General features: G+C 58.6%; 5 protein-coding genes across 5 annotated transcripts in view; 1 reads left to right on the top strand and 4 right to left on the bottom strand.

The window, feature by feature from the left end:
* The window catches only part of F751_4418 (Dynein beta chain, flagellar outer arm), a gene marked incomplete at both ends in the record, with an annotated part of 29,197 nt that extends 15,632 nt beyond the window's left edge, over nt 1-13,565 (bottom strand). Inside the window, 40 exons of the mRNA XM_011398107.1 lie at nt 85-223; nt 379-498; nt 640-729; nt 863-961; nt 1,081-1,164; nt 1,350-1,493; nt 1,659-1,779; nt 1,902-2,023; nt 2,131-2,271; nt 2,409-2,482; nt 2,679-2,831; nt 2,919-3,045; nt 3,215-3,439; nt 3,625-3,675; nt 3,803-3,914; nt 4,479-4,585; nt 5,290-5,391; nt 5,532-5,693; nt 5,831-5,962; nt 6,387-6,437; nt 6,561-6,668; nt 6,792-6,881; nt 6,976-7,029; nt 7,152-7,299; nt 7,397-7,502; nt 7,610-8,063; nt 8,202-8,321; nt 8,548-8,646; nt 8,798-8,961; nt 9,393-9,529; nt 9,677-9,807; nt 9,932-10,006; nt 10,369-10,527; nt 10,699-10,831; nt 11,006-11,328; nt 11,478-11,591; nt 11,980-12,051; nt 12,179-12,348; nt 12,559-13,272; nt 13,385-13,565. Of these exons, the coding sequence (XP_011396409.1) occupies nt 85-223; nt 379-498; nt 640-729; nt 863-961; nt 1,081-1,164; nt 1,350-1,493; nt 1,659-1,779; nt 1,902-2,023; nt 2,131-2,271; nt 2,409-2,482; nt 2,679-2,831; nt 2,919-3,045; nt 3,215-3,439; nt 3,625-3,675; nt 3,803-3,914; nt 4,479-4,585; nt 5,290-5,391; nt 5,532-5,693; nt 5,831-5,962; nt 6,387-6,437; nt 6,561-6,668; nt 6,792-6,881; nt 6,976-7,029; nt 7,152-7,299; nt 7,397-7,502; nt 7,610-8,063; nt 8,202-8,321; nt 8,548-8,646; nt 8,798-8,961; nt 9,393-9,529; nt 9,677-9,807; nt 9,932-10,006; nt 10,369-10,527; nt 10,699-10,831; nt 11,006-11,328; nt 11,478-11,591; nt 11,980-12,051; nt 12,179-12,348; nt 12,559-13,272; nt 13,385-13,565 (5,908 nt within the window). The remainder of the gene's footprint in view (nt 1-84; nt 224-378; nt 499-639; nt 730-862; nt 962-1,080; nt 1,165-1,349; nt 1,494-1,658; nt 1,780-1,901; nt 2,024-2,130; nt 2,272-2,408; nt 2,483-2,678; nt 2,832-2,918; nt 3,046-3,214; nt 3,440-3,624; nt 3,676-3,802; nt 3,915-4,478; nt 4,586-5,289; nt 5,392-5,531; nt 5,694-5,830; nt 5,963-6,386; nt 6,438-6,560; nt 6,669-6,791; nt 6,882-6,975; nt 7,030-7,151; nt 7,300-7,396; nt 7,503-7,609; nt 8,064-8,201; nt 8,322-8,547; nt 8,647-8,797; nt 8,962-9,392; nt 9,530-9,676; nt 9,808-9,931; nt 10,007-10,368; nt 10,528-10,698; nt 10,832-11,005; nt 11,329-11,477; nt 11,592-11,979; nt 12,052-12,178; nt 12,349-12,558; nt 13,273-13,384) is intronic.
* Nucleotides 13,566-17,140: 3,575 nt separating this feature from the next.
* F751_4417 (Dihydrolipoyllysine-residue succinyltransferase component of 2-oxoglutarate dehydrogenase complex 1, mitochondrial) lies at nt 17,141-17,563 on the bottom strand (the record flags this gene model as incomplete). The annotated part of the gene is made up of 1 exon (XM_011398106.1): nt 17,141-17,563. One exon carries the CDS (start codon nt 17,561-17,563, stop codon nt 17,141-17,143), a length of 423 nt encoding a protein of 140 aa, XP_011396408.1.
* A 388-nt stretch (nt 17,564-17,951) lies between these two features.
* On the bottom strand, nt 17,952-18,948 carry F751_4416 (40S ribosomal protein S5-2; the record flags this gene model as incomplete). The annotated part of the gene is made up of 3 exons (XM_011398105.1): nt 17,952-18,354; nt 18,524-18,648; nt 18,865-18,948. The coding sequence occupies 3 exons, from the start codon at nt 18,946-18,948 to the stop codon at nt 17,952-17,954; spliced, it is 612 nt and encodes a 203-aa protein (XP_011396407.1).
* Nucleotides 18,949-19,433: 485 nt separating this feature from the next.
* F751_4415 (Chaperone protein DnaJ) lies at nt 19,434-21,964 on the top strand (the record flags this gene model as incomplete). Its single annotated transcript, XM_011398104.1, has 5 exons — nt 19,434-19,510; nt 19,802-20,191; nt 20,477-20,605; nt 20,837-21,202; nt 21,577-21,964. The coding sequence occupies 5 exons, from the start codon at nt 19,434-19,436 to the stop codon at nt 21,962-21,964; spliced, it is 1,350 nt and encodes a 449-aa protein (XP_011396406.1).
* A 390-nt stretch (nt 21,965-22,354) lies between these two features.
* Nucleotides 22,355-23,872, bottom strand: part of F751_4414 (Mitochondrial metalloendopeptidase OMA1) — a gene marked incomplete at both ends in the record, with an annotated part of 3,000 nt that continues 1,482 nt past the window's right edge. The window contains 4 exons of the mRNA XM_011398103.1: nt 22,355-22,459; nt 22,579-22,728; nt 23,254-23,370; nt 23,581-23,681. Coding sequence (XP_011396405.1) covers nt 22,355-22,459; nt 22,579-22,728; nt 23,254-23,370; nt 23,581-23,681 — 473 coding nt within the window. The remainder of the gene's footprint in view (nt 22,460-22,578; nt 22,729-23,253; nt 23,371-23,580; nt 23,682-23,872) is intronic.

The following is a 23,872-nucleotide window of genomic DNA, read 5'->3' as shown; positions in this document are numbered from 1 at the left end:
GATGTGTATTGAGCCAGGAATTGAGATGGTTGGGAGCATGGCCAGAAGTTGCATTCCCTCCGTCCAGCACCTGGTGCTACACACCATTCATGTAGATGACCCCGCCACGGGAGACGGTAGCAGGGGAGCAGTAGTTCATGTGGTTAATCTCCAGCAAGAGCCGCATGGTGTCTGTCAATGGAATGCGCTCATTGGAGGCCAGCGACAGCATCTTGTTATCATCCTGCAAGAGTTGTGAAGATGGTGGACATGCATCATGCTCTGTGACAAATCCATGCAGAGGGTTGCTTGGAGAGTGGCCAGGAGACAGTGGTGACAGCGCGTCCTACATCTTGGGATGATCCAGCCCTTCAATGCTTCGGGAGCTACAATCCCCACCAGACTTGCCATGACAGTGTTCATGCTTTCTATCCACTCCGCATCAATGTCGCCGTCCAGCACAATCCATTGGTGCCGGCACGTCTTGTTGCTGGCCATTTCTCGAAAGATGCTTGATATCTGTGGGAAATTGCACCGGGGCATGTCAAAGGTCTGAGCAACGCTATTCTACACAACCGCTAGTCGGCCTCATCTCTGATATCGAGCCGGCGATGAATGGGTCGGCTCTAAGCATGCAACACATATCCCCCAGCAACTCACCAAGCCCTCCTTCCATTCGCGCGTCTGGGGATGGATGAAGCCATACAGTTCGTTCCGTGTCACAGATTTGGGGTTGATAGGCTTCCACACCTATGGCATGGGGCAGACTTGTCCACGGTGGGCGTGGTCCATGGGGCGAGCACAATCAAGGCGCCTGTGGAGGTGAGACTGCAGAACATGGCAATTAAAAGACCCTGCAATGTCAACCGAGCAGAAGACTCACAGTTTTCTGGCCCATTGCATTGAGCGTCCGCGCAAGCGTCCTCCAGACAGCACTTTTCCCACAGCCAGCGTTACCCAGCAAGAACACACTCCAGCGAACCTGTTGGGATGATTACATGTGTAGGGAGGAGGGTTGTCAGGTGGGGCCATAATGACGAATCAATGGACATTCCCATCCCACTCAAGACATGCAGCGGAAACTTGCAGGCCAGTACTCACAGAGAATATCTCCTTGAGTTGCGAGACTTTCAGGCAGAAGTTGGGCTCTGGTTGGTAGCCCAGCTCACGAGCGCACACCTTGACCTACATGATATGAGGAAGGAGTATGTCAACAGAGCAGGAGTGTGAAGTGCCCTGTTGCACCTGGTTGGCGCCGTCTTGTGTACTGTCGGCATCAGGGAATGGTCACTATGGAGTTGGGGCGGAGTATCCTCTACCCCTTTCCCAGCCCTGTGTCAGACCACACCCTTTCCCTTCACCCCCCTCACCATGCTCTCAAATTCCTGGTCCACGCTTCGTGGAACTGTGGATGGCAGGGATGGGAAGAGGTCCCCCAGCAGTCCGTTGAACACGACCACATCATCAGCCGTGAGTTTGCCGAGGTTGAAGTCCCGTAGAGCCCGCAGCAGGACCTGTCACACCAAAGGGGGTTGGCACAGACACGCCAGATTAGAGTATTCCCTGACCAGGCTCTAAGGTCACGGCCCACCATAAGCAACGGAACTGCCAGTGAACGGAGTGTAGGTCATCCCACACCCTTCCACACCCCATTCCCCCCCAAGAATCCTTCACCACACCTTTTCCTCACTCAGCTCTGGTGCAGCCCGCTTCATGCCCCCAGCGACATACAGGGTCGTCTTGATGGCACGCAGCTTCCAGTCGTAATGCTTGGACTTGCTGAGGAGGTCCTCGCACAGTCTGCACAGCACAGGGAGAGTGCAGTACATCGACGTCTGTGCTAACCTGGCCAGCAAACCTTGGACTGATGTTCCCAGCTCATGCCCGGTGCAGTCATAAAGACAAACCCCTGCCCATATTACTTGTACAGCGTGATGAACTTCCGAGCCAGGGTCTTGGCCTCCTGGAACCCCTCAGCCATCAACATTATCTCGCAGATGAGGGTCAGATCTGGCGCCGCCATGGAGACGGGGCGGAAGAGGGCCTGCATGGGCGTTGTGATAGGAAGGTGGGTGGAATGCGAGAGAGCCGGCTTGAGCGGGGCAAGCGAGCAAGTCATTGACCCCATTCTCCAATGCTTGCTGGGCGCACTTTCAAGGATTCGGGAAGCTCAGCACGGCCTATGTATCCTGGGTTCATTGTGATGAAGGCCATGGCAGAGTGGCGAAGGGGGATCTCTGTGCCCTCAAAAACGAATCTGTCTTTCTTCGCCCTCAAGGCATCCAGAAGAGTCTGCGGTGTGTTGAAGTATGTGGTGTGTGTGGAGAGCAGCTGCCACCATCTGGTCGTCAAGACAACCTGGAACAGACATGAGCAGGCTGCATAGTGCTGATTGGCTCCCAGCATGCCCACTCTCTTCTTCTCCTCACCTTGTACTGGGTAGAGCAGACTGACAGGACAGAGACTGGAATCCGATTGAACTCGTCAAAGCAGCCCCAGGCGCCTGTTTGATAAAAGGAGAGTGTTGAGCATTGCGACACATCGCAGCGCAGGAGTCCTAAGCTTCCAAAGTTAGTGGGTGATACCACCCCCCTTGAGCTGGATGCTCTTGCAGACTGTGCAAGCGGAGGAGTGGCTGCCATCCGTGACCATCCTAAATCTGCCCAAGAGCGAGGCAGAGCTCCCCACAGAAGCCATACCTGTTTGCGCCAGGCCCTTGTAAATCTGCCCCATGGCCAGGTAATCCATCTGATCCGAGCAGTTGAACACATAGCACTGCACCCCAAGCGCACGGGCCAGATCCTTGGTGGTCTCCGTCTTCCCCGTCCCTGCTGGTCCCGCCGGGGCTCCGCCTGCGGGATGGGAGTGGTGCGAGCCATGGTGGGTTCCTAGGTCATGGCTGCCAGGCAGCTGCCCCAGGCCTCCGGCTGCATGCTTACCAAGGTGCAGCCGCTGGGCCTGGGTCAGGGTGATGTAGCAGCGGTCGGTCAATGGGGTGATGCACAGGCACCCACAGTTGCCAATGTATTCATAGCCGTACTCGATGTCAGCATCACAGATGGAGACCTGGGTGAGATGCGACTGGATCAGCAGAACGTGCCAGGGACATGGGCACAGAGACCATATATACATGTACATATGTGTATAAACATAAACCCTCCAGCTGGCCTTTCCGTGGCATGTCCTGCTGCACACCCAAGGTCACTCCATACACAGTCACTGCGCCGGGACCCACCATGCACTCCTTGGACTGGGGAGACTGGTAGTATCGCAGCTGGCTCTGCCACTGGAAGGCATTCACAGAGTCGACCTTCTCCTCGATCAAACGCTGCACAACATCCCTTGCATGGACATCCACCGTGCAGAGGGTGATCAGCTTCTGGCGCTCGCTGGGGGTCAGCTTGCCATTGATCCTGGCGATGAGCTCCGACACCTGTGCCTGCAGCTTGGCATGGAGTTCCTGCGGGGGGGGTCAATGGCAAATTGCGTGAAATGTCTGTGCTGGGGCTCATGAGGAGCCCACATGTCCACCAGGATGAGCACATCATGTCCTGCAAGATCCCAATCTGCCTACGGGCACGAGCCCTGGCTGAGCGGTGAGTCCTGCATGAGCTCAGGGCATGCCACTGGTATCTCCTTCCTCACCTTGAGGGCATTCTCATTGCCATCCTCGCGAGCATCAAATGCTGCGTCCACCTGCATGGCACATGGGGTAAGAGCAGGCGTCGTAACCGTGTGACCGTACGTAAGGCACCGTTTCCCATGCGAGAAGCCACCAAGCTCTTGCGCATCCCAGGCATGATCTGCAATGATCTCGACCGACCTCGTGTGTATAGTACGTCCGAGAGACTGTGATGGTGGTCTGTGCCGAGTGCTCAAAGATCCATCTGTCCCTTGCAAGCTCGTCATAGGCTGTCAGCAGGAGGGCAAAGGGACTGCGGATGAAGCAAGCATTGGAAAGGAGGCGACTCGCGGTGAAATGCCTGGCAGGGATCCGACGCAGCCACACTTTCCACGAGTGAGCAGGACATGATGGTAACAGCTGACCCTCACCACAAACTATGCACTACGCACTCTGTATGCCGAGCTTGTACTCGGAGCTCATTGCTTGCTTCATGCTATCGACCAGGCGCTGCAGCCAGACCTGCAGCCGGGCCATGTCTAGAGTTGATGCAAAGCGCAGTAGGATGCTGATGACACTGCACTGGAGGTCATTCGGCCCCCTCTCCAAGTATGCTCACCTCAACCGGCCCAGAACAGGCACACGGCTTGGAGAAGGTGACAGTCTCCCCTTCTCCGGACACCATGGCCGTTGCAAGGCTAGAGGGAACCCCAGCGGCATCCCTCGCAAACTCCAGCCCATGAATGTTGTCGAATATCTTGGGAAGGTGCCTGCGGCAGCATGCAAGAGTCGAGCTGCTCGCATCTCTTATGAAGGGCCTAGAGGTCAAATCAAAACCAGTCAGACAGATCTGGGAAAGGCATGACCAGAACTCAACCTGACGATGGCTTGCGGCTGAGAGGCATTGGCCAGAATGTCCAGGAGATCGGCCGGGGCAACAAAGTAGAACCGGGGGAACGCCAGACGTTTGGTTTCCAGATAATCCTGAAGCAGTGTTTGAATGAGCGGGGGAGGGAACAAAGGTCCTTGAGAGTGTTGCTGCAGGATGACATTTCCTGCGGCAGATGCAGAGCCAAAGCCTTGACCCAAGCACACAGTCTACCAGGCAGTGCACAGCTAGGACTGGATCCTTCCATGTAGAACACCCCAAGACCCGCCTGCAGCGCTTTGCTGCACAGTTCTAGCTGCACCAGCATTTCATCCAGAGCCTCCTGCCTCCCAGGAACGCAGCACAGCTCCAGAACAAGATCGTTCTGGGTTGCCGCTGCCATGAGCCCCTGTCCGCGCATGCTCAAAGGTGTTGAAGACCCCAGAAAATGATCAAGGACCAGAGCACGACATATTCAGTGCACACCCCCAGAACAAGCAACAGCCCTCGGCATGATCAGTGAATATCAAACTATGCCAGAACCCACCCCCAACTCTACCTCCAGAAACTCACAGCAAAGGATTCATGGACAGCCAGGAATCGTGCAGTGTCCTGAGGCATGCGGGATCTGATGTCCTCACTCCCTCTGAATATATTCTCCAGCGACTGGGGATGGAATGTGGGAGGGATGGCAGGCTTGGCTGAAGTTGCTGGTTGTCATTCACAGGGACAGAGCCTGCTCAAAACTTGCTCGTCTGCAACTCAAGGGCACTCTACCTACACAACATACGCCACAGCATGGAGCACCCCACGCATGCACCTGCCAGAGGCGCTGCACATCCGTCCAGGAGGAGAGCACCGCATCTGTGGTCATGAGGCGCTGCTGCCACGCTTGCACAGCGCCCTGGAATGTGACATCCCCCTGCGCCGTGCGTGCATGGGCTTGTAAGAGTCTTGGGGGGGAAGTGTGGGCCAAGGCTGTATGTTCATGCCCCCTGCCACCCTGACCCCCCCAAGCTCAGCTCTCCAGACTCGTCCACATTGAACCCATCAGCCCCTCACCAGAACAAACTTGCTGGACGCAAGACCCTGCAGCGTGAGGGTGTCGTTCTCAAGCAGCTCAACCACCGCATCTGCAACGGTCAGCAGGGCAACCCCCTGTCCCGGCTTGTCGACAAATGTGGCGCGCTGCTCGGCCCAATTGGAGGCCACCTTGGCGAGTGCCTGTGGGAGTTCAGTGTGAAGAGGGGTGTCAGGTGTACTGCTTTTTTTGCTGCACAGTTTGTATGCACGACCAGTGCCCACAGGCCCCGACTGCGGCACATGTGTAAAGTCTCCCAGCACATCCAACTCCCACTCACCATTTCGACCACCACCTCCCTCTGCACTTGCTCCAGGACCTCCTCGCACTTCGCAGCATGTCGGTGGAGTTTCAGATCTAGCACTTCACCCAGCAGGGTGCCGGTCTGTAGCTCAAAGCGAGCACCAATGGCCTGCATGTGGGATGGAACGCATTCTGTATGAACAAGCTCAAACCCAATTTTGAGGACTGACACGCAATTGGACACCAGCCTTCCTGCAATGAGAATAAAGCACATGTAGGTCAGGGGTCCTTGGCAGCTGACGGCTCCTGATCCCAGATGTCCAGCGACTCACGCCCTTGCCTTGGTGAGTTGGAGCCAGTGCTTGGGTCGCATGGCAGGGTTGTGCAGGTTTTGCAGGAGGGGCAGCATGCTCAGCAGCGTTTTCAAGATCTCCTCCAGCTGCAGACAGGCAGGGTATGCCCTGACCTATACACTCGGCAGGAGTTTGGGGGCAACGGGGTGGTCGGGCGAGGTCCTGCAACGCCTTTGTCACAGCCATCAGCAGGGGCCAGGCAGGACGGGTGCAGACAGATGAGGGCTCCAGACAGCATACCGTCTTGCTGAGGCTCTTCAATTCTTTGCTCTGGGCCTTGCACATCTCACCCTGCAGTTCATTGGATGCAGGGTCTGGGATGCAGTCCGGGAGCCGCTGGATGTTGAACAGGATTCCTCATGACACACCATCGCGCGTTGTAAGGCCACCAACTCAACCAGAACTCTCACACACCAGACTCTCAGCGTCCACTCCAGTCCAAGACTGGGCCCTCCACTCCTCGTGGGAGCTCAGGAAACGGGCAATCATGTCCCACATGCCTCTCAAAGCGGTTGCCTCACTCTGTAGGATGAGGGCGAGGGCTTGATGGAGCACTGCTTCTTTGTGTCTGGCATCCCACAGAACGAATGAACAGGAGACTTCAGCCCCTTGCAGTCTCCTGCTTGCATGGCACCCACCACCCACCTTGCAAGCTGACAAGGAGGCCAAAGGTTCGTATGGAAGGTCCAACAGGTCATGCCGGGCTTTGAGGGAGCGGCCGACACCCATGAGACCCTGGAATCGGGTGGGAGGTGGGCTTGTAGGGCGCAAGTGCGCATGGCGTGATGATCTGACAGACGAGGACCACCCATCCACTCACAGGCCGCACCTCAGGTCCACCATCATGCTCGAGCCCCTGCAGGACGTCCAGCGCCGGCGAAACCTGCGAGCAAGTACAGCCGGGGATGCCTTGTGCACATTGCTTGATGTGCACACCAAACCTCATGATGGCAGTGAGATACTTGCACTACTCCTATCTAAAGCCCCTTGCCTCTTGTCACTCACACAGGCGAGTGTGAGCTCTGCTGTGACGGCATAAGGAGCTGTTGCGGTGAATCGCATCCTGTGTGCCTCCACATCAGCACGGTAGGCAATGACAGCCCTGTGCAGTTCCTGCGTCTCTGCACTTATGAAGTGTGCGAGTGCCTCCTTCCTGCAAGGGCAGTGCGGGGGGCTCAGGATGCCAGTGTTCTCCTTCGACATGGCTTGGTGCGATCTCAACCCTGATGATCACTCCGCCGCTGACCCACATGTGCAGCAGCTTCTTCTGCAGTGACCTCCACTCTCGCGCCACCGCTTCCACTTGGTTCTGCACACCCGCACTCAGCGCCGCGCCACTCCTCTCCAGCAGGGCCGCTGGGGGAAGGGATGCATGGACCTCAATAAATATCTGTGTGCTCCACCATGCCCATAGCAGTAACAGTACCCAATCAAGCAACCCCCGTCCCCCTTGAGGCCCCCACCTGACTCGTCGGCAAACACCAGCTGAGCTGCAATTTCCTTGGTCCTGGCCCTGACCTCTTGGCCGCAGTGCAGTGCGGCCAGGTACCGTTCTTTCCTGCTCTCCCCGGACACTGGTGGTCGGGGGGTGCACAGGCTGGCGGAGTCGAGGGACGCCTCGCCCCTGACCCCCAGCCCGGCGGCCAACTTGATGCTCTGCCGCTTCGGCCTGGCCTGCCCCAGCAGGCTGCCGGCGAGGCTGGAGCGGGTGGAGTGTGGACTGGAGGCCCCCAGGCTGGCAGCCAGGCCTGCGCTGGGTGAGTGGCTGGCGGTGCCGCGTCGCGACGTGGGCTTGATGGACGGGGACGGGGCGGGGGAGGGCTGCGCCGAGCCGGCGCCAGGCGCAGCGATGGCATCGTTCAGCACGGTGGCAGCGGATGTGATGAAGGCGCTCATGTCGGCGACGCACCTGCCCAGCTGCACTCGGTGGGAAGGGGAAGGGGGTTGACGGCTGCTTGCATGTTTGCAGATACTTTCCTGGCAGGCAAGGCGCTAGGCCAGGAGACAACTGAGTATCACGTGCGCCCCCATCACGCTTCTACAAAAAAAATCCACCTGAGTCTGCAAGTGACGGGTGAATGCATGGCTCAGCTTGCTGGCACAAGTCAGCAGGCTCTGCTTGAACAATCGCGCATCCACCCTCAACCAGCCCAGGGTCGATGTGGCCGGGAGGGCCTGAGGGGAGGTGGAGAAGACAGGGTAAGGAGCATGATTGGTGGAGGGTGAGGCACACATCAGGGTGGTGCCCTGTTCATCCCACTCACTTCCTCCAGAGTGTAAAGCCTTCCGTGTGGGCTTTCTATACCACCAACAGACAGCTATTTGTAAGGGGAGGCCACCCATCCCTTGGTCACCCGCATAAACCGCATGCTCATCCCTGAATTCTCAAAGACCAGCCCACCTGGATCTGCTCAGATAGGGCATGCAGTTGCTGAACCTTCATCTCAAAGCGTGACAAGAACCCTGCTTGATCCAGCACTTCATCGGCTGCCAAATACTCCTGCAAGTTATGATTGGGATGGAATGTTGCATGTCTGACTCATTGCATCCATCCACACACCGCAACTCTACATCATGGTAATACACCGGTCCCTGTTGTGCGACCTGCTGTCCTGCAGACCATGGCTGTGGTGCCTGAAGCCGATGCTTACCTGCAGCACGCTCTTGGGGGTCTGCTTCCAGAGGTGCTCGAATGGCGTCCATACAGCCTTCCAGGCAGTGCATGCCTCTGCGCTGGCTGTGGCGGCCAGAGTGACATCCGCGTACAGTCTCTGCACAGCTGGATGAGCTTGCAGTGCGGCATGGAAATCCCTCCCTGTTGCAGGTTGGCGGAGGAGAAGATGGGGCAGCGTGCGGGATTATTTACTGTGGAACGGCTGATATGTCTGAAGTCTATACAAGTTTCCACTCCTTGTGCAGCCTCTCCCACCATCCTCACCATCCTCCAGGCCGGGGCGAGCCATCGCCCGTCCAACCTCTAGAAAGCCCTCGAGCCAGGATGCCACCAGGGCTTGCATCGACTTCCCGCTGCAATACAGGGATGCAAAGCTCTGTTGCAAGCAGGACGAGTGAGTTTGGGGAGTGCAACGGATAATAAACACATAAATTGCCTGCCCTGGGAAGCTCTGGTGCACCGCCGAGCCTCTGCCTCGAGTGTCCACTCGTCTGACCTGGCAGTATGCATGTCAGGTTTCCAGACCAGCTGGCCTGCCTGGCACTGGAGAGTCACTTCCAGCAGAGGCCCACCCTCGCACTGCTGGCCTGCATCATGGATGCAGATGACCCCCAAAAGGCGTCGGGCGCTGGCCAGAACGACAGCAGCCAGCCCCTCCAGCATTTGTCCTGCCACATGCGCGAGATAGTCCCTCCAAGGCTGGCTCTCCCTTTTTAGAGGAATGTGTGTGTGGAGGAGGGGGGGGGAGAAGGGAGAAGGTGTCTAATTGCTGTCAAACAGGTCGCTTCTTGTACCTATTCCGCCCTATGTGCACGCTCGTAACACTCAAACTGAAGCAAACATGCATTCACATCACCTTATTATGCTCAGCGAATCAACGGCTTCCGAGAGGATGCTGACCACCGCAGAGCTGTGGAATGCAGTGTTTTCCAGCCGCATGGTCATCAGCCCCTTCATGCTTGCATCCAACTCAAGGTTTGAGAATACCTGGGAGGTACTTGGTTGGGATGGTTGGGGGGGAAGAGCATGCTTCAGCTTGTGCATGGATCCTTTTTCTCTTCCTTAAATGCGAGAATGTTGGTGCAGCTGGCTCCAGTACTCTATTATTCACCTTGCCGTCCTTCCTCTCGAACAGGGGCCGCTCCAACCAGCCATCCAAGATCTCCTGGATGCGCCCACTTGTTGCCTATTCCAGGATCAGTGTGGCGGATGTATGCAGTTAGTTTGGGGACGATGTTCTCATATGCAGTTGAGCAAGTGAAGTCAGCAGCCTTGTCCACACAACCAGAAAGGTGCACGCACAAGGTCTCAACCCCACATGTTACCTTGAGCACGCTCAAAGACTGTGAAAGGATGGTCACCGCTTCTACACACGCTGTCACACACCCACTTGTTTCCTTGGAGGACCATGTTGTCTGCAAGTTGTTACTTGGTGCAGCACGATTTGCTTGACAAATCCTAAGGCCGCACTTGGCAAGTCCATGCTGCTCTTCATCAGACACTCAAGACAAAGGAGGGCCAGCTACAGCACCCACTTCCCAGCAGTACCTGGGAGCATTGCTCGAGGCTGAGCCTGGCCCTGATTATCAGGGCATCCACAATCGCCCGCTCCTCAGGGATCATGGTGTCCTGCATGTGGTTCCAGGCATTCACGACCGACTCCAGCTGGCTTACATGCAGCTGCAGCACGCTGGCCTGAGCATGCACCTGGTGGTATAGGTGGAAAGAAGGTAATGGGGACATTGGAGGAACGGATGGCGGCAGTGGGTTGCGGTACACCATCGCATGCTGGCAGGCGCATTCAGGTCGCGGGAAGATGGGGGGAAGCGCCAGTGGACCCAGTTCATCGTCAGTACATATACTTCCAAGGCCTCACACCTGAAGGGCAGTCCCTGGTATGGAGCGGGGTAGGTCAGGTTGACCCAGAAAGGTGGCGACCTCCTGCAGCAGTTCTGAGATCCTCGGATCAAAATTAACTGCCACCTGAGTGAGGCCCTCATTGCGATGCATCCTGTGCATGTGGGGGAGGGGGGGGAGAGATGGCACAACCCCTGTGTCAGTCTTTACTATAACGGGCTTGGTCATGCCTGTCAGAGGCAGCTGCCAGATGCGTGAGGGGGGCCCAACATTGCCAGAAAGGCCCAGTAGCCCCAGGACCCAGTCTGCCCTCCCTGTGACAGCCTACCGGATCAGGGGCTGCATGAGGGAAGAGGCAGAGGTCACATCCACCTCCGCCTCCCACAGCTCCATCTGCTCCGCCTCAAACGCCTTCAGCTCCGCAAGCAGCTCGCCGTACGCCCGCTGGACCTCCCGCCCCCCCTTGCTGTTCAGGATGGCCAGAGGCAGGCTGGCCATGCCCTGGTGTCCGCCACGAATCCGCTCCTGGATGCCACGCGACCACGCCACGGCACCGGAGAAGGGAGCCATTCCAGGGCCCACAAGGGGGCAGGAGCGCTGCTCCCGGAATACCACGGCGGCCGCTCCCACTTCCTTCCCAAACATGGACACCTGCATGCCAGGTTTGTGGAGCGGGCTCGGTGAGTGTTGACCAGCGTTCCACCAGGACTCCCATGCCAGTGTTTCACGCTGACCATGGCGGTGCGGCGTCCTGCAAATAATATCCATCCCTAGCTGATACACCGCGCAAGGCCTCCCACCAGCTCCACGTAGCGATGCTGGAGCTCCTGCGCCACCGGCTCCCTGTGCAGCCACGCACTGAAGCAGCCAAGGACATGGAAGGAGGCGGCCACGGTGCCACACCCATCCAGCGCCTGGGCAGGAAGAAGGCGGCATGTGGATGCCAGCGTCGAGCTTCGTTTGAAGGGTACATGTTTACAACCAGCGACGCTGGCAAACAATGCTCCCACTCCCCTGCCCAGTGAGACCCCTCAGCAAGTCCACGTGCATCCCCTTGAGACTGACCAGGCTGATCACACAGGCCAGTCGCCGTTCCAGGTCCTGAATGACCCAGCTGCAAGAGGTCCATGCCTCCCCATACCCGGGGCAGTCAGGGTCCAGGGGGTCGCCTTCCACCTGCATCCAGGTGCGTCGGCGGCATCTGCTCTGGCCACTGGTGTGGATAGTCAGCTGAAGCAGTGAGCAGGACAGTCAGTGGGATCCCAGGCTGCCAGAAAGAAGGCTGGAGCATCTGCCACTCACCTCTTGCATAGTGGTGAGCACAGACTTGAACTCGGTCTGGATGGCATGCAGACTGGCCGTCAATTCGCGGCCCTGGAGCAGGGTAGATGCAGGAGTATAGATTCGAGATCAAGTGTTGGGATCCGAGCTCTTCCCCTGGCCCTGCAACAGACATCCACAAGCCCCCAATCAACCCCTACCAAGTCCGCCACTCCTGCACCTTGCTCCCTCCCAGCTCCAGGGTTTCCAGGCGTGCAAACCGGGCCGCCATGTTAACCAGACCAAGGACATCATGGGCCCTCTCCAGCAGCTCGTCCATGCCAGAGAAGATGGTGGCAGGAGGGAAGCGCCACATACTCGCGCCCTTTGTGGGGGTTCGACTGTGTTGAGCTGCAAGGGGTGGTGAGATATGGAGGTGAAAGGGCTGTGCACAGCTTGTTTTTGTGCTTGGCAGGTGAAAGAGTTTGAGCAAAGCTGCCCAATTGTCTGTACTTGAAGTGTTTCTCCACCATCACAACCCTCACGGGATGCCAAGCAGGAGCCACTTGCCAGATACACAGCCCCTTAACATTGACCCCCCTCCCAACCTCCCTCATTCACCTGCCATTTCCAGGTACATGCTCTTCCAGGTGCCCAGGACGTGCAGGCACAGCTCCAGCCTGCGCACCGCTTCGGGGCCTTCCAGGACCAGGATGGAGGTCCCCTCTGTCCCCTGCCTCACGCTCTCAGCGATGTCGTCTGTGACGTGCCGCAGCAGGCTCAGCATGAGGCCCGGGGCGGCGCGCAGGTCGGGGCAGTGCTGCCACATCAGGATGGCCGTGAGCATGACCGGGCGGAAGGTTTGTGGGAGGTGCTGCACCCCTGCGCCGGCGAGGGCTGCTAGCCTCGGACCAAGCGCGGCAGCGTGCCTTGCCACGGAGGCTGCCTTTGGGCAGGCCTCCCTCAACTCCGCCAGCAGCCGTTCCAGGGCCGGCAGCCGGGGGCTGGCGTTGGCGCGGAGGAGCGCCAGCGCCCGCTGCACACCGGGGCCGGCCGCCTGATCACGGAGGCCCTGCAGGGACTCCGCGCGCACGGCCCAGGCGGCCAGGAACGCGGGTGCCCTGGGCCAGCGCTGTGCGCTGGGTACCACAGGTATTGCAGCCAGGGCCTCTCGGAGCTGGCCGATCCAGGCGCCCGCCGCCTGATCCAGGGCCGCCAACAGGTCACGAGATGCGGGGGTGGGGGCGTCTGGGGCGCCATCGTAGAGCTCTGCGCTGCCCAGGTCCGGGATGACGAGGAAGGACCCCGGCTGCAGGGCGGGCTTTGCCGCATTCACTGCATGCAATCAAAGGGGGTTTAACAAGGTGTGCTTCTAGCGTCGGGCACATGCTCGGCCTGTCCTGTGGATGCACTGCCGTGAGTCAGGCCGTTCCATCACCCAGCACACCTTTCAGGACATACTGCTGCAGCGCCTGGGCAGCGGTCCTGGCAGCTGACGGGGGGATGCAGGTGCCGCCGCATGGCTTTGCTCCCGTGAGCGCCTGCCTGGCTTGGGCTTGCAGCATGGGAATGAAGACGCGGGAGGAGAGGACGGCCAGCTGCTCCTGGATGCCGCGGGATAACTCCATGGCAACCACCTGCGGTGCCAATGGCCATGGTCTGCTGACATCTGGACTGCTCAAAAGGCCTTTAGGGCAGTGACCACCAAGGCACATTGGGTCCTCCACATGGATTCCGTGGGTTGAATCATGTTGATCTAGCGCTGATGGTGCAGATAACATGACGATGCACCCACTCACATTTGAGGAGAAGGTTGCCTTGCTCAGGGGTCGCGCATGAACTTTGAGTAGGCAGAGGTGACGCGCAGAACCCTTGCCCTGATCTGGAGTCTTGAAGGTCTGGTATCAGATTGGTGATGGTTGGGCTGTCAACAAGAGGCATGAATTGGTCTAATAGTTGAACATGCGGTCCAAAACTTTGCAGGGGTCCCTGCTCCTTCTCCTTGACCCATCCTATACCATACCGCGCTCAAATCCCTGCCGTCCAGTGTCAGGATGACGGATTGAGTGCTGGGTTGAGACAGGAACGCCTGCAGGGCCGACCTGTGGGGTGAAGCAAGCCATTGTGAATATGATTGACATGGAGACCCTCTTGATGTGCCCTCCCACAGCATCCCAAGGATCGATACGCTGCCCGATGACCCACCAATTCTCGGATCTCGAGAATCGATCCCATACGTCTCCAGTGATGCCCAGCAAGCCGCAGACTTTCGTCTGGCACAGACCGATGCATTCCGACATCCCGCCGGATCCGGGGGCCGGGTCATCGAGATCTTCCATCCTCAATTTGCCTATCACAGCATGAGGCTATCAATACATCTACTTATAGCTTATTTGTGGATTGGGTGATTGCTGAATGTGCATCTGGAGTCGCATCCATGTCCCGAGAGCCATCCTTAACGGCCAAACGTCACTACAAAATTCTCCGTTTCTCGTGCACATGTACATGGCCTTCGAAACATGATGACCTCAAGCATGCGCGCACAGGTCATGCTGTTGCACAGAACACTTGTACGAATCGTGAAACTCATTTCAAAAGTCCATGGTACTCATTACCTCGTCTTGCTTGGTGAGGGCCGGTGTAGGCGCCGGCAACCTTCATGGCAGGACGCACCGATCAGGTCCGAACAAGAGTACTCAATGCACGGCGCATTCATACACATCCATGCGGCAATACGTTCTCAGCCCCTTTTCATTTCGCGAATGCCTAGGTAGCATATGTTTAACGGGACTAGGGACCCCATCTCGCGCTCGGTCGGGACGGCCGAATCATCAGGCAGTGTATGCAGGCCAGGGATTTGGCCAGACAGCGGGAAATCCCTCTCCTCAGAAAAGCAACAAAAAGGTATGTCTGGGCATGAACTGCAATTTGCATTCTTGCAATAATCGAGAGCCCTCCGTTCAGCTGATTACTCCCCTTCAACGTTGTGTCCATGGTCGTCCACCGGCCCAGGTGTCCAGACTCCAGCAGAATCTGGGTCAGAATGACGATGAGGACACGGCCTCATCAGCTCAGGAGGCGACCACACAGGACTGGATGGAGGTCCCTGACCTGGATGTTCGGTCTGCATTCCTCTCCAAGCCCATCAAGGCAGCTTCCTTGCCGGGAGGCAGAGTTCTCATGTTTTATAAGGCACGCAAAGTTAGCCCGATGTGGAGGGAAGGTTGGGCAAGCAGGTGTTTGCGCTGGGCAGGGGTGAAGTCTCACCCAGAGATACCTGGGGGCTTCACCTACCTCGTCTTCCCCGCACCCAGGTTGGTGAGACCTTCTTCTGTTCCGCAGCCAACTCCACAGCCTTCAAGTACCCTCTGGCAGATGCAAGCATAATCCAGGTATGCAAAGAGGACTGTTTATCTTGTGGCACCTTGTCCTGTTCCTTCCCCAGATCTTCAACCTGGACTTGTATTGGCCTGCTCTTTCCTCTGTACTGCTCTGCCACTCCTTGATGGTGGGGATCATTGTGCACCCCTCTCTGCGTTTTAGGTGAAAGGCAAGCCTGCTGTTGAGGTACGGCTGGATGGTACCGTGTATGACCTGGCTTCTGGCAAGGTGCGCTGATGGATATATCAGCCTTCTAGATTGGGGGGATGTGCCCATGCTATCAATGCAATCGTGCCATAGAGGGACGTCTGGTGCCCAAATTCCCAAACCCTCCTATCCCACCCCACCCACCCTTCACCATTGTCATGGCACTGCTCAGGTGCTGAGTTGGTGCCCGAAGAACAACCTGTTTCGGAAAGCCATTGGCAGTCTCAAAGACAAGCAGGATCCGATCGACCTGGAGGTGTACCCTGTCAAGCTGGCAAGCCGGGGCAGGTTGCTGGTGAAACTGTAGCCATGCAGCGACAAAAAGGCTCTGGTCCCCAATCCCCTCGCTCCATCTCTCCTGCTGGACACCTGCGCCCTCAGCAGAAGGGCAACATGGTATTGCCTGCAATGACACTACAATTGTCAGCACACCGAGATGGTGGCACTGGGGATGTATGCTGTATGGGCATGCACCACACCCAAAGGCTGCAGGGATGAAGGTCTAGGAAGATCCTGACCTGTCCCCTGAAAGCTGGTCCCCCCGCGGGCTGGCCCACTCAAGTGGCCACGGGTCTCGTTTTGGTTCACGACACCAAGCAGTCACGGATCAGCGCCTCCCAGCATGATGAGCTCCATCTCCCGCTCTGACATGGAGGTCCTGGGGACACCCTGCCCATCATCCGCAGAAGTCACGACCTCACGGTTGAGTTGCAGCCACGGGCCCTGCTTGGGTGGGGGGCTGGCTGACGCAAGGACTGTTGGGGGATGACTGCCTTCTGTCCCGCCACTACTGCTTCCTCCCTCCAGTTCTGTGGAGTGTGAGGGGAGGAGCATCACATATCTCAGGGTTTGGAGCTGCGTGACTCGGGTTTCTCATCAGACAACGAGCCTGCCTGGATGGCCATGGAGAAGCCCGCAACTGGTACACCATTCCCAGGAGAGGGGGCCCCCTTCCCGAATATCGTGACAGACCAGACCAGGCGAAAATTGAGGCCCGAATGTCCAAACACCACCCCATCTCCTCACTTTGAAGTGCTGCTTGCGCCTCGTTTGCGGGAAGGGAACTGATGACTGTGCCGTCATCAGTGCGTCGCGCAGGAAAGTGTATCGAAGGGGTACGTGACGAGCCAGACTCCCCCGCGCTGGCTGCATGCGACGCAGATGGCTCGGCGGGTGCCTTGGGCGTAGTCTCGGGCTGGTCTTGGCTGGTGGATTTTTTGGCGGGCGCTCCGGCAGCTGTGTGGACAGGATGTATGCGTGGAGGCATGAGTATTGTACCGCACATGTGAGGACGCACCAAATGGTTTTGCGCAGGGCACAGGCTGATGAGGGTGAGAGTGGCCTTGCACAGCGGTGAAGGCATGCCCATGGTGGGATCTATTGCACAAGGCCCCAAAGCCAACCATACAACGTACCAGCCTTGTCAGTGTCAATCGTTGCCACCACATGGCCGACTTCTACAGTTGCGCCCTCCTCCACCTACATAAAGAGTAGGCAAAACACTTGCCATGGTTTCAGCAAGACTCTCCCATGGGTGCCATGGTCGATGCCCTGTGGCTGCTCATGCTGTACTGTCGAGGGATGGGGGAACCTCTGCTTCCAGGCACTCGGAATCTCAACCCCCCCAGACCTCCGAGAAAGACTCCTCAGCCCTTTCTTGCAATCTTACCAGCACAGCCAGGATGACACCCGCCTGGGGGGCCCTCACATCCACGGTGACCTTGTCAGTCTCAATGGATACAATGGGCTCGTCCTCCTCCACGGTATCCCCCGCTTTCTTTAGCAATGATGCCACGGTGCCATCGCTGATGGACTCCCCCAGGGCCGGAATGGTGACCGGCAGGGAGGCCAGCGACTGTGGCGCGGTGTGAAACAGGGCGTGACGACCCCATACACCGCGCTCCGCAGAATGCAACCCAAGGTCTGCGCCGGGATTCTGCATGCCTTCCACCCTGCCCACAGCAGAGCTGGGCACCAAGCTGCGCCAGAAGGGTCGGCATGCCTGGACCAGGACCTTTGCCCCAACCCGAGTAGTCATCGCACGACCCTTCGAGGAAAGGGAAAATGGCTGGAATGCGATGCAAACTGCTTGCTGAAATACTCCACTGCGATTCTTAAATCAATCTCCATGCGAACCATGTCCTCGCGTGGTTGGTGGCGTTGGACAGAGGCAGGTGGACGTCTGCTCGTCGCACACTCCCCCAGGGCGCGAACCTTTTCCTCAATCCCCCGATCATTGATTCTCTCCCTCAATCGAGTTCTCTACTCTCACTTCGTTCGCCGTAAAGCATATGCTGCATCGTTACCCTTACATCAGCAACACCACGGCATGGGAAAAGGTGGGTTCCCACCTCAACTGCCCTGCGCAGGGCACAGCAGGGCAGGCTCCACGCCCTTTCCCCTACGCCGCCAGACGGAGCGGTCGATCAGCGGTTGGCCTTGGCCACACGCTCGATCTCGTCCTTCTTCTTGATGGCGTAGGAGTTGGAGGACCCCTTGGCGGCATTGATCAGCTCGTCGGCCAGGCACTCGGCGATGGTCTTGATGTTCCTGAACGCGGACTCGCGCGCGCCAGTGGTGATCAGCCAGATGGCCTGGTTCACGCGGCGCAGGGGGGACACATCCACCGCCTGGCGGCGCACCACACCAGCGGACCCGATGCGGGTGGCATCCTCGCGGGGGCCGCCGTTGATGATGGCCTGCACCAGCACCTGGATGGGGTTCTGGTCGGTCAGCAGGTGCACGATTTCAAAGGCGTGCTGCACGATGCGCACCGCCATCTGCTTCTTTCCGTTGTTACGGCCGTGCATCATCAGGGAGTTGGTCAGCCTATCGGTGGGTGTGGGGGAGGAGGGTGGTTGTGTACAAGGTTTGAAAGTGCACCTACTAATGTCTCACATCGGCAGAAAGAAGATTGTCAAAGTCCCAACCAGCTGGTTTGCACAGGGGCGCTACACGAGGCAGCAGCTCCGACGACTCAATCATGCCCATCACCCACCTCTCCACCACGGGGCACTGGGCCTTGCGGAAGCGGCGCTTCTGGAAGCGGCCGGCAGAGTGGGGCGTGTATCGGTCATGCTTGGCCTTCACCGCGATGTAGTCGATGAGAGACAGGTCGGTGACCTGCGGCCAGGGGAAGCGCGGGGGGCTGCTGTTCAGAAACATTCCGTCCCGAGCGCCAGGACGGACGGAGGAACCGCCCACGCTCGTCGTAGTCACAAGGGAAGAGCATATTCCCACCCCAGTCCCAGCAATCACAGTGCAGCATCAGCGTGCCGGTCCACGTCTCCCCGGCTCGATGCGCGCCTCCCAGGCCGAGGACCCTCCGTAGGTTCTCACCTCGAGCTCATTGAAAGACCACTTGCCAAAGAGCTTGACATTGGTGGCCTCCCGGACCTTCTCGACCTCCTTGGTGGTAGCCATATTGAAAGGCTCGGCAAATCAGTCCTGCCCTGCCTGCGGGGATGGCGTGAAGTGGGGGGGTGAGCCGCGCGCGGCAGCAGCGAGTCCGTATCCTGGGCTCCCCCAGCCCCTGAGCCGGGTCTCACCTGCTGCCTGGAAGAGGGCGAGTACTCCGGGCCTCCCACATCTTGTCGGGGAGGGGGTGGGGCGGCCGCCTGGACCCCGAAATTCTGTAGGCGTGCTTTCTTACTTCCATCCCACTTCCCACATGCATTCCCCACAATCCGGTCTCTAGGGAACCTCCAAACAATCTCACCACTGCACGTTGTCCACCACCATTGCACGAATAAAACCTGTAAAATCTCGTGGGCAAGGCAAGGACAACAACCTTGGTGCTCCTCCTGGCCATTTCTTGTGGCGCAGCGCTCTGATAGCCCAGACTCGGCATCCCAGCAACTCGATCCAAGGACGCCACCGGCCCCTCACTCCTTCCTTCGCTAGCTTGCATGGCAGGCATACTCTCCCTGGGGCACCAAGTACATGGATGTGGGCCGCGAAGCGTGGCCGCTTTCCAGACAGCAGGGTCTAGAAGCTCGTTGCTGTCGCCTGCCAGTCATCGGTGAGGTCGTTGCGAAAGGAGAGGGTTGGTTCAAATGAGGGTCCAATGGTCCTTATCTTCTTACATTTCCTTTCAGTCTGATTGCTGCGAAGTCTAGCGAGGCCATGGCATAAATCAGTGTGGGCGATGGCTCATGCATGGCGCTTGCTACAGGCGCCTTCAATGCTATATCTTTTGTGATGCGATTCCTGACTGGCCGGCCCTACCATTGAATGAGCTCCTGCGCCGACCCTCCCCCTACCACCCTGCAACCAGAACCTGCGGCATCCCTCACCCATTCCAACCGACCAAAGCTGCGGGGCTTGGCTCTGCCCGGCGGCACGTAAGAGGGCTCCTGGGATACAAGCGCGGCGCCAGCCAGCGCCGCGGCAGCAGCTTGGTCGTGCACGCTGAGCGCGACTTTTACGGCATCCTGGGCGTCAGCCGCGATGCGGACAAGAAGACCATAAAGAGCGCATACCGCCAGCTGGCGAGGAAGTGGCACCCGGATGTGAACAAGGAGGCAGGGGCAGAGGACAAGTTCAAGGACATCTCCGCGGCCTACGAGGTGCTGTCAGACGACAATAAGAAGAGCGTGTACGATCGATTCGGGGAGGCCGGTCTCCAGGGGGGCGGCGGCAGGCCTGGTGGTGCCGGATTTGAGAGGTGAAGGACGGGAAGGCTGGACAGGAGGTGCTGCTGATGAAGGGATGCCTCGTGTGAGAGCCAGTCTTGTGTATCCCAGTGTCAGGCATGGATCAGGCCGGCATTGCTGTGTGTGTGGTGGGGTGGGGTGGGGGGAGAAATGACAAGTAATGATACTCGAGCCATATGCTTTGGTATGCTGCAGCCCTGGTCAACTGGCTTATCCAAATTGCCATCTGTTGGTCTCACAAGCCAGTTTATGCGCTACCCCCTATCCCCCCCGCCCCCCCCTTCTCCTCCTTGCAGCAACCCCTTCGACATCTTTGAGTCGTTCTTTGGCGGCATGGGCGGCGGCAACCCCTTCTCTGACGCGTTTGGGGGTGGCGGTGGACGGGGCCAGGCTCGGGACCCGAGGGTGCCAGGGGACGACAGAGGGTGAGCAATCTGCGGCAAGGGAGTCGCATTGTATAGCAAGCCTGTCTGTGACTGGGCAAGGAAGGTGCTCTGGCTCAGGCCGGCTTACCTACCTGTTGTCCAAGAGTTGTGCCTGAATGGCGCAAGGTTCCTTGGCCCTTCAACTATCTCGCTGCCATGGCCTGCTCAGCCACCAATTCCATCTTTTGCCCCCATCCTCATCCCCACCCACCTCCGCCCACCATGCCCCAGTTTTGGGCTGCAGCTGGACTTCATGGAGGCCGTCTTCGGCTGCAACAAGGAGCTGGACATCAGCCACCTGGAGTCGTGCGGCACCTGCTCTGGCTCCGGGGTCAAGGCCGGCACCACCCCCACCACCTGCAAGACCTGCGGCGGGCAGGGCCAGGTGGTGCAGGCAGTGCGCACGCCGCTGGGCATGTTCCAGCAGGTGGCCAGCTGCCCGACCTGCGGCGGGTCGGGGCAGGAGTCGACGCCCTGCGGCACCTGCGGCGGCGACGGCCGCGTGCGCGCCAAGAAGAGGATCAGCCTGCGGGTGCCGCCAGGGATCGACTCGGGCAGCCGGCTGCGCGTGCGGGGCGAGGGAGATGCAGGGAAGAGGTGCGGCGGGGGGGAGGGGGGTGGAGAGAGCTTTTTGTTTTTTTGGGGGTGGGGTGGGGTGCGAATGGAGATGTAAGCATGAGATTGCATAGCCACTGGCAAGTGCTAGAAGTTGCCCGCTGTGTCATTTTCAGAGTGATTGCTGGTGCTTGAGACCTCAAGAATGAGGTCATGGCCATCCTCGATGGACCGTGACTGCATAGTGCAGTTCTCGGCAGCACCATGTCCATTCCCGCATGGCACCCATTTTCATGCGCCACACCACCCTCTCAACATGATTGCGTTTTGTGTGCAGACTTCCTGGCCCACTAGCTCACCCTCCAGCCCCCAAACACCCACCTCAATCCCCTCTCGACCCCTCCACAAACCGCCAGGGGTGGCGAGCCCGGGGACCTGTACGTCATGCTGACCGTCAAGGAGCACCCCACGCTGCGGCGGGAGGGCCAGACCATCCACTCCGACGTGCGCGTGCCTTACACCGACGCCATCCTGGGGGCGTCGGTCAGCGTGACCACGGTCGACGGGGACGTGGACCTGAAGGTGCCGGCGGGGACGCAGCCGGGGACCACCCTGGTCATGGCCAAGCGCGGCGTGCCCAAGCTGGGCAAGGCGGGCGTGCGAGGAGACCACCTGGTGCACGTCCAGGTCAGCATCCCCAAGACCCTGAGCGGCGAGGAGCAGCGGCTGGTGGAGCAGCTGGCGGAGCTCAGCTCCAAGGAGTCGGGCAAGAAGAGCGGGGCCAAGGCGGGGTGGTTTGGGTGAGCCCACGCGGCTCGCGGTGTGGCCTCCTGGCCACCGCTGCAGCGATATGAGCAGGCCATGCACCTCGCCCCCCCCACCATGCCTCCCAACACTCTCAGCAGCCCATGGCACTGCATTCCCAAACCCACCAATTCTTGAACTCTGCTGCACTGTGCCTCCTGGCACAGTCTGCAACGCGTGTCACGGCTGTGATTGTTGTGGAGTCAGCCAAGGTGCAATGATGACAAAGGGACTGTGGGTTGCAGGGAGGGTGTGCACTGCACAGGGCAAAGACCTGCCTGGAGATCCAACTACAAGGGGCCAGCCTCCTTTGCCTGGGAGGGTGTGCATCCACCCAGGCAGCATCGACTCCTGGCACCATGGGCTCGCACGGCACGATCTCCTCCCTTGTCATCGCCAGCCTCCATCGCCAAGGCCTGAGAAGAGGCCCCCTGCCCGGCCTCGGAGGGAGCCGCACCCCGCCAGCTCATACATGCCGAGGGCCTTGGGCAGCTCCTGTGACATGGAAGGCGGAGACACTGGTGACCGGAATTGGCAGCACTTGACCATGTTCCATGTAGAAACAAGGCAACTCCGCAGCCTGAACACCATGTGCTGAAGACGCCAGAGCACACCTCTTTGATGCGAGCCACCCGCTCGTCTGACAGGGGGTGGGTACGGAGAAACTTGGGCATGGCGGTCCCTCCCATCTTCTTCTCAGCAGCGCCCAGTTTCTGGAACACAGATGCCGCAGCGGCGGGATCGTAGCATGCCTGTGCTGCCAGCTGGTGAGGGTCAGAGGAGGCACGGTGGAAGATGGGATCCACAAAGCAGGTGGGAGGTAAAGATGGCCGAGGTTGCGGTTGATGCAGGGATACAAGGACCATGGGTCTATGGCAGCAATCACCTCGCTGCTCAACCTGGTCGCTAGTGGCATGTGCTCTCTCTCAGAAAGACAAGTCTTGTCTTTTCCAGAACCAAGTGGAAGCAGCACTCAAATAAGCCGGGTCCTTGAAGACCGCACGCAGCCTGCCATCACCTTCCTACAAGCCCACCAACCTGGATGCCAATGATGTCTGCCTCCGTCTCTGCTTTCCTGCGCAAACACGGAGAGATAGGCAGCATTAGCTCGTCGAATAAGATCTGCTCGCAAGTTGCCATGAATTAGCCAACACAATTCATTACTCAGTGGTAATCGTATACAGGGGATCCTCGCACAAAACGGACGGAGCCAGGAACCAGAGGCGGTTGATCTGCAACCTTTACAACATGCGCTCCCAAGAAGATGAACGCAGATCCCAATGGCCCACCAGGCCCTTGCCGTGCCTTGAATTGGGAAGGAAGAAAGCAGGGACGAGAAGGTCTGATGGAAGAGGGATGCCGAAGCCCCAGTAAGCTATCATCTGGATCACGCTAACCACACCACCCTGTGAATCATGGGGGCAAGGTGTGGTGATGGCCTCAGCCGTCCAATAAACTGCTGAAGGATTGGCTCTTTGGGCAGACACGCATTCACTTGGCATGCACAAGTAGCCCTACAGCCTCACAATCGGGCGGTACACAGCCTTGTGCAGCAAGATTCCTGCAGCAACAGCTTGACAATATCACCCACAGTACTGTGGCCCCCTTAGCCCCACCTGCGTCATGCGCTCAGCGGCGTGCCGAGCCAGGACGTGTGCGCACTCATGCGCCAGCACGGCGGCCAGCTCATCGTCAGAGGACACCAGCCCGAGCAGGCCTGAGTGTTGGGGGATTGGGTGAGGCACAATCAGTTTCTGAGTGGGAAGACTGGTGGTGCTCGAGCTACCGAGAGATTGCAGAGATCTCTCCAGTGAAGAAGACAAGCGCAGGCAAGAGGCATGTGCACATGTGAATAATTGTGGACTTGGACTGCATCACCCTCACCGCAGTCTGAGTGCGTTATGTCAG

Source organism: Auxenochlorella protothecoides (genome assembly GCF_000733215.1).
Source record: "Auxenochlorella protothecoides strain 0710 unplaced genomic scaffold scaffold52, whole genome shotgun sequence".
NCBI lineage: Eukaryota > Viridiplantae > Chlorophyta > Trebouxiophyceae > Chlorellales > Chlorellaceae > Auxenochlorella > Auxenochlorella protothecoides.
The sequence above is the reverse complement of the archived record's forward strand: the minus strand, read 5'-3'. Positions and strand labels throughout refer to the sequence as shown.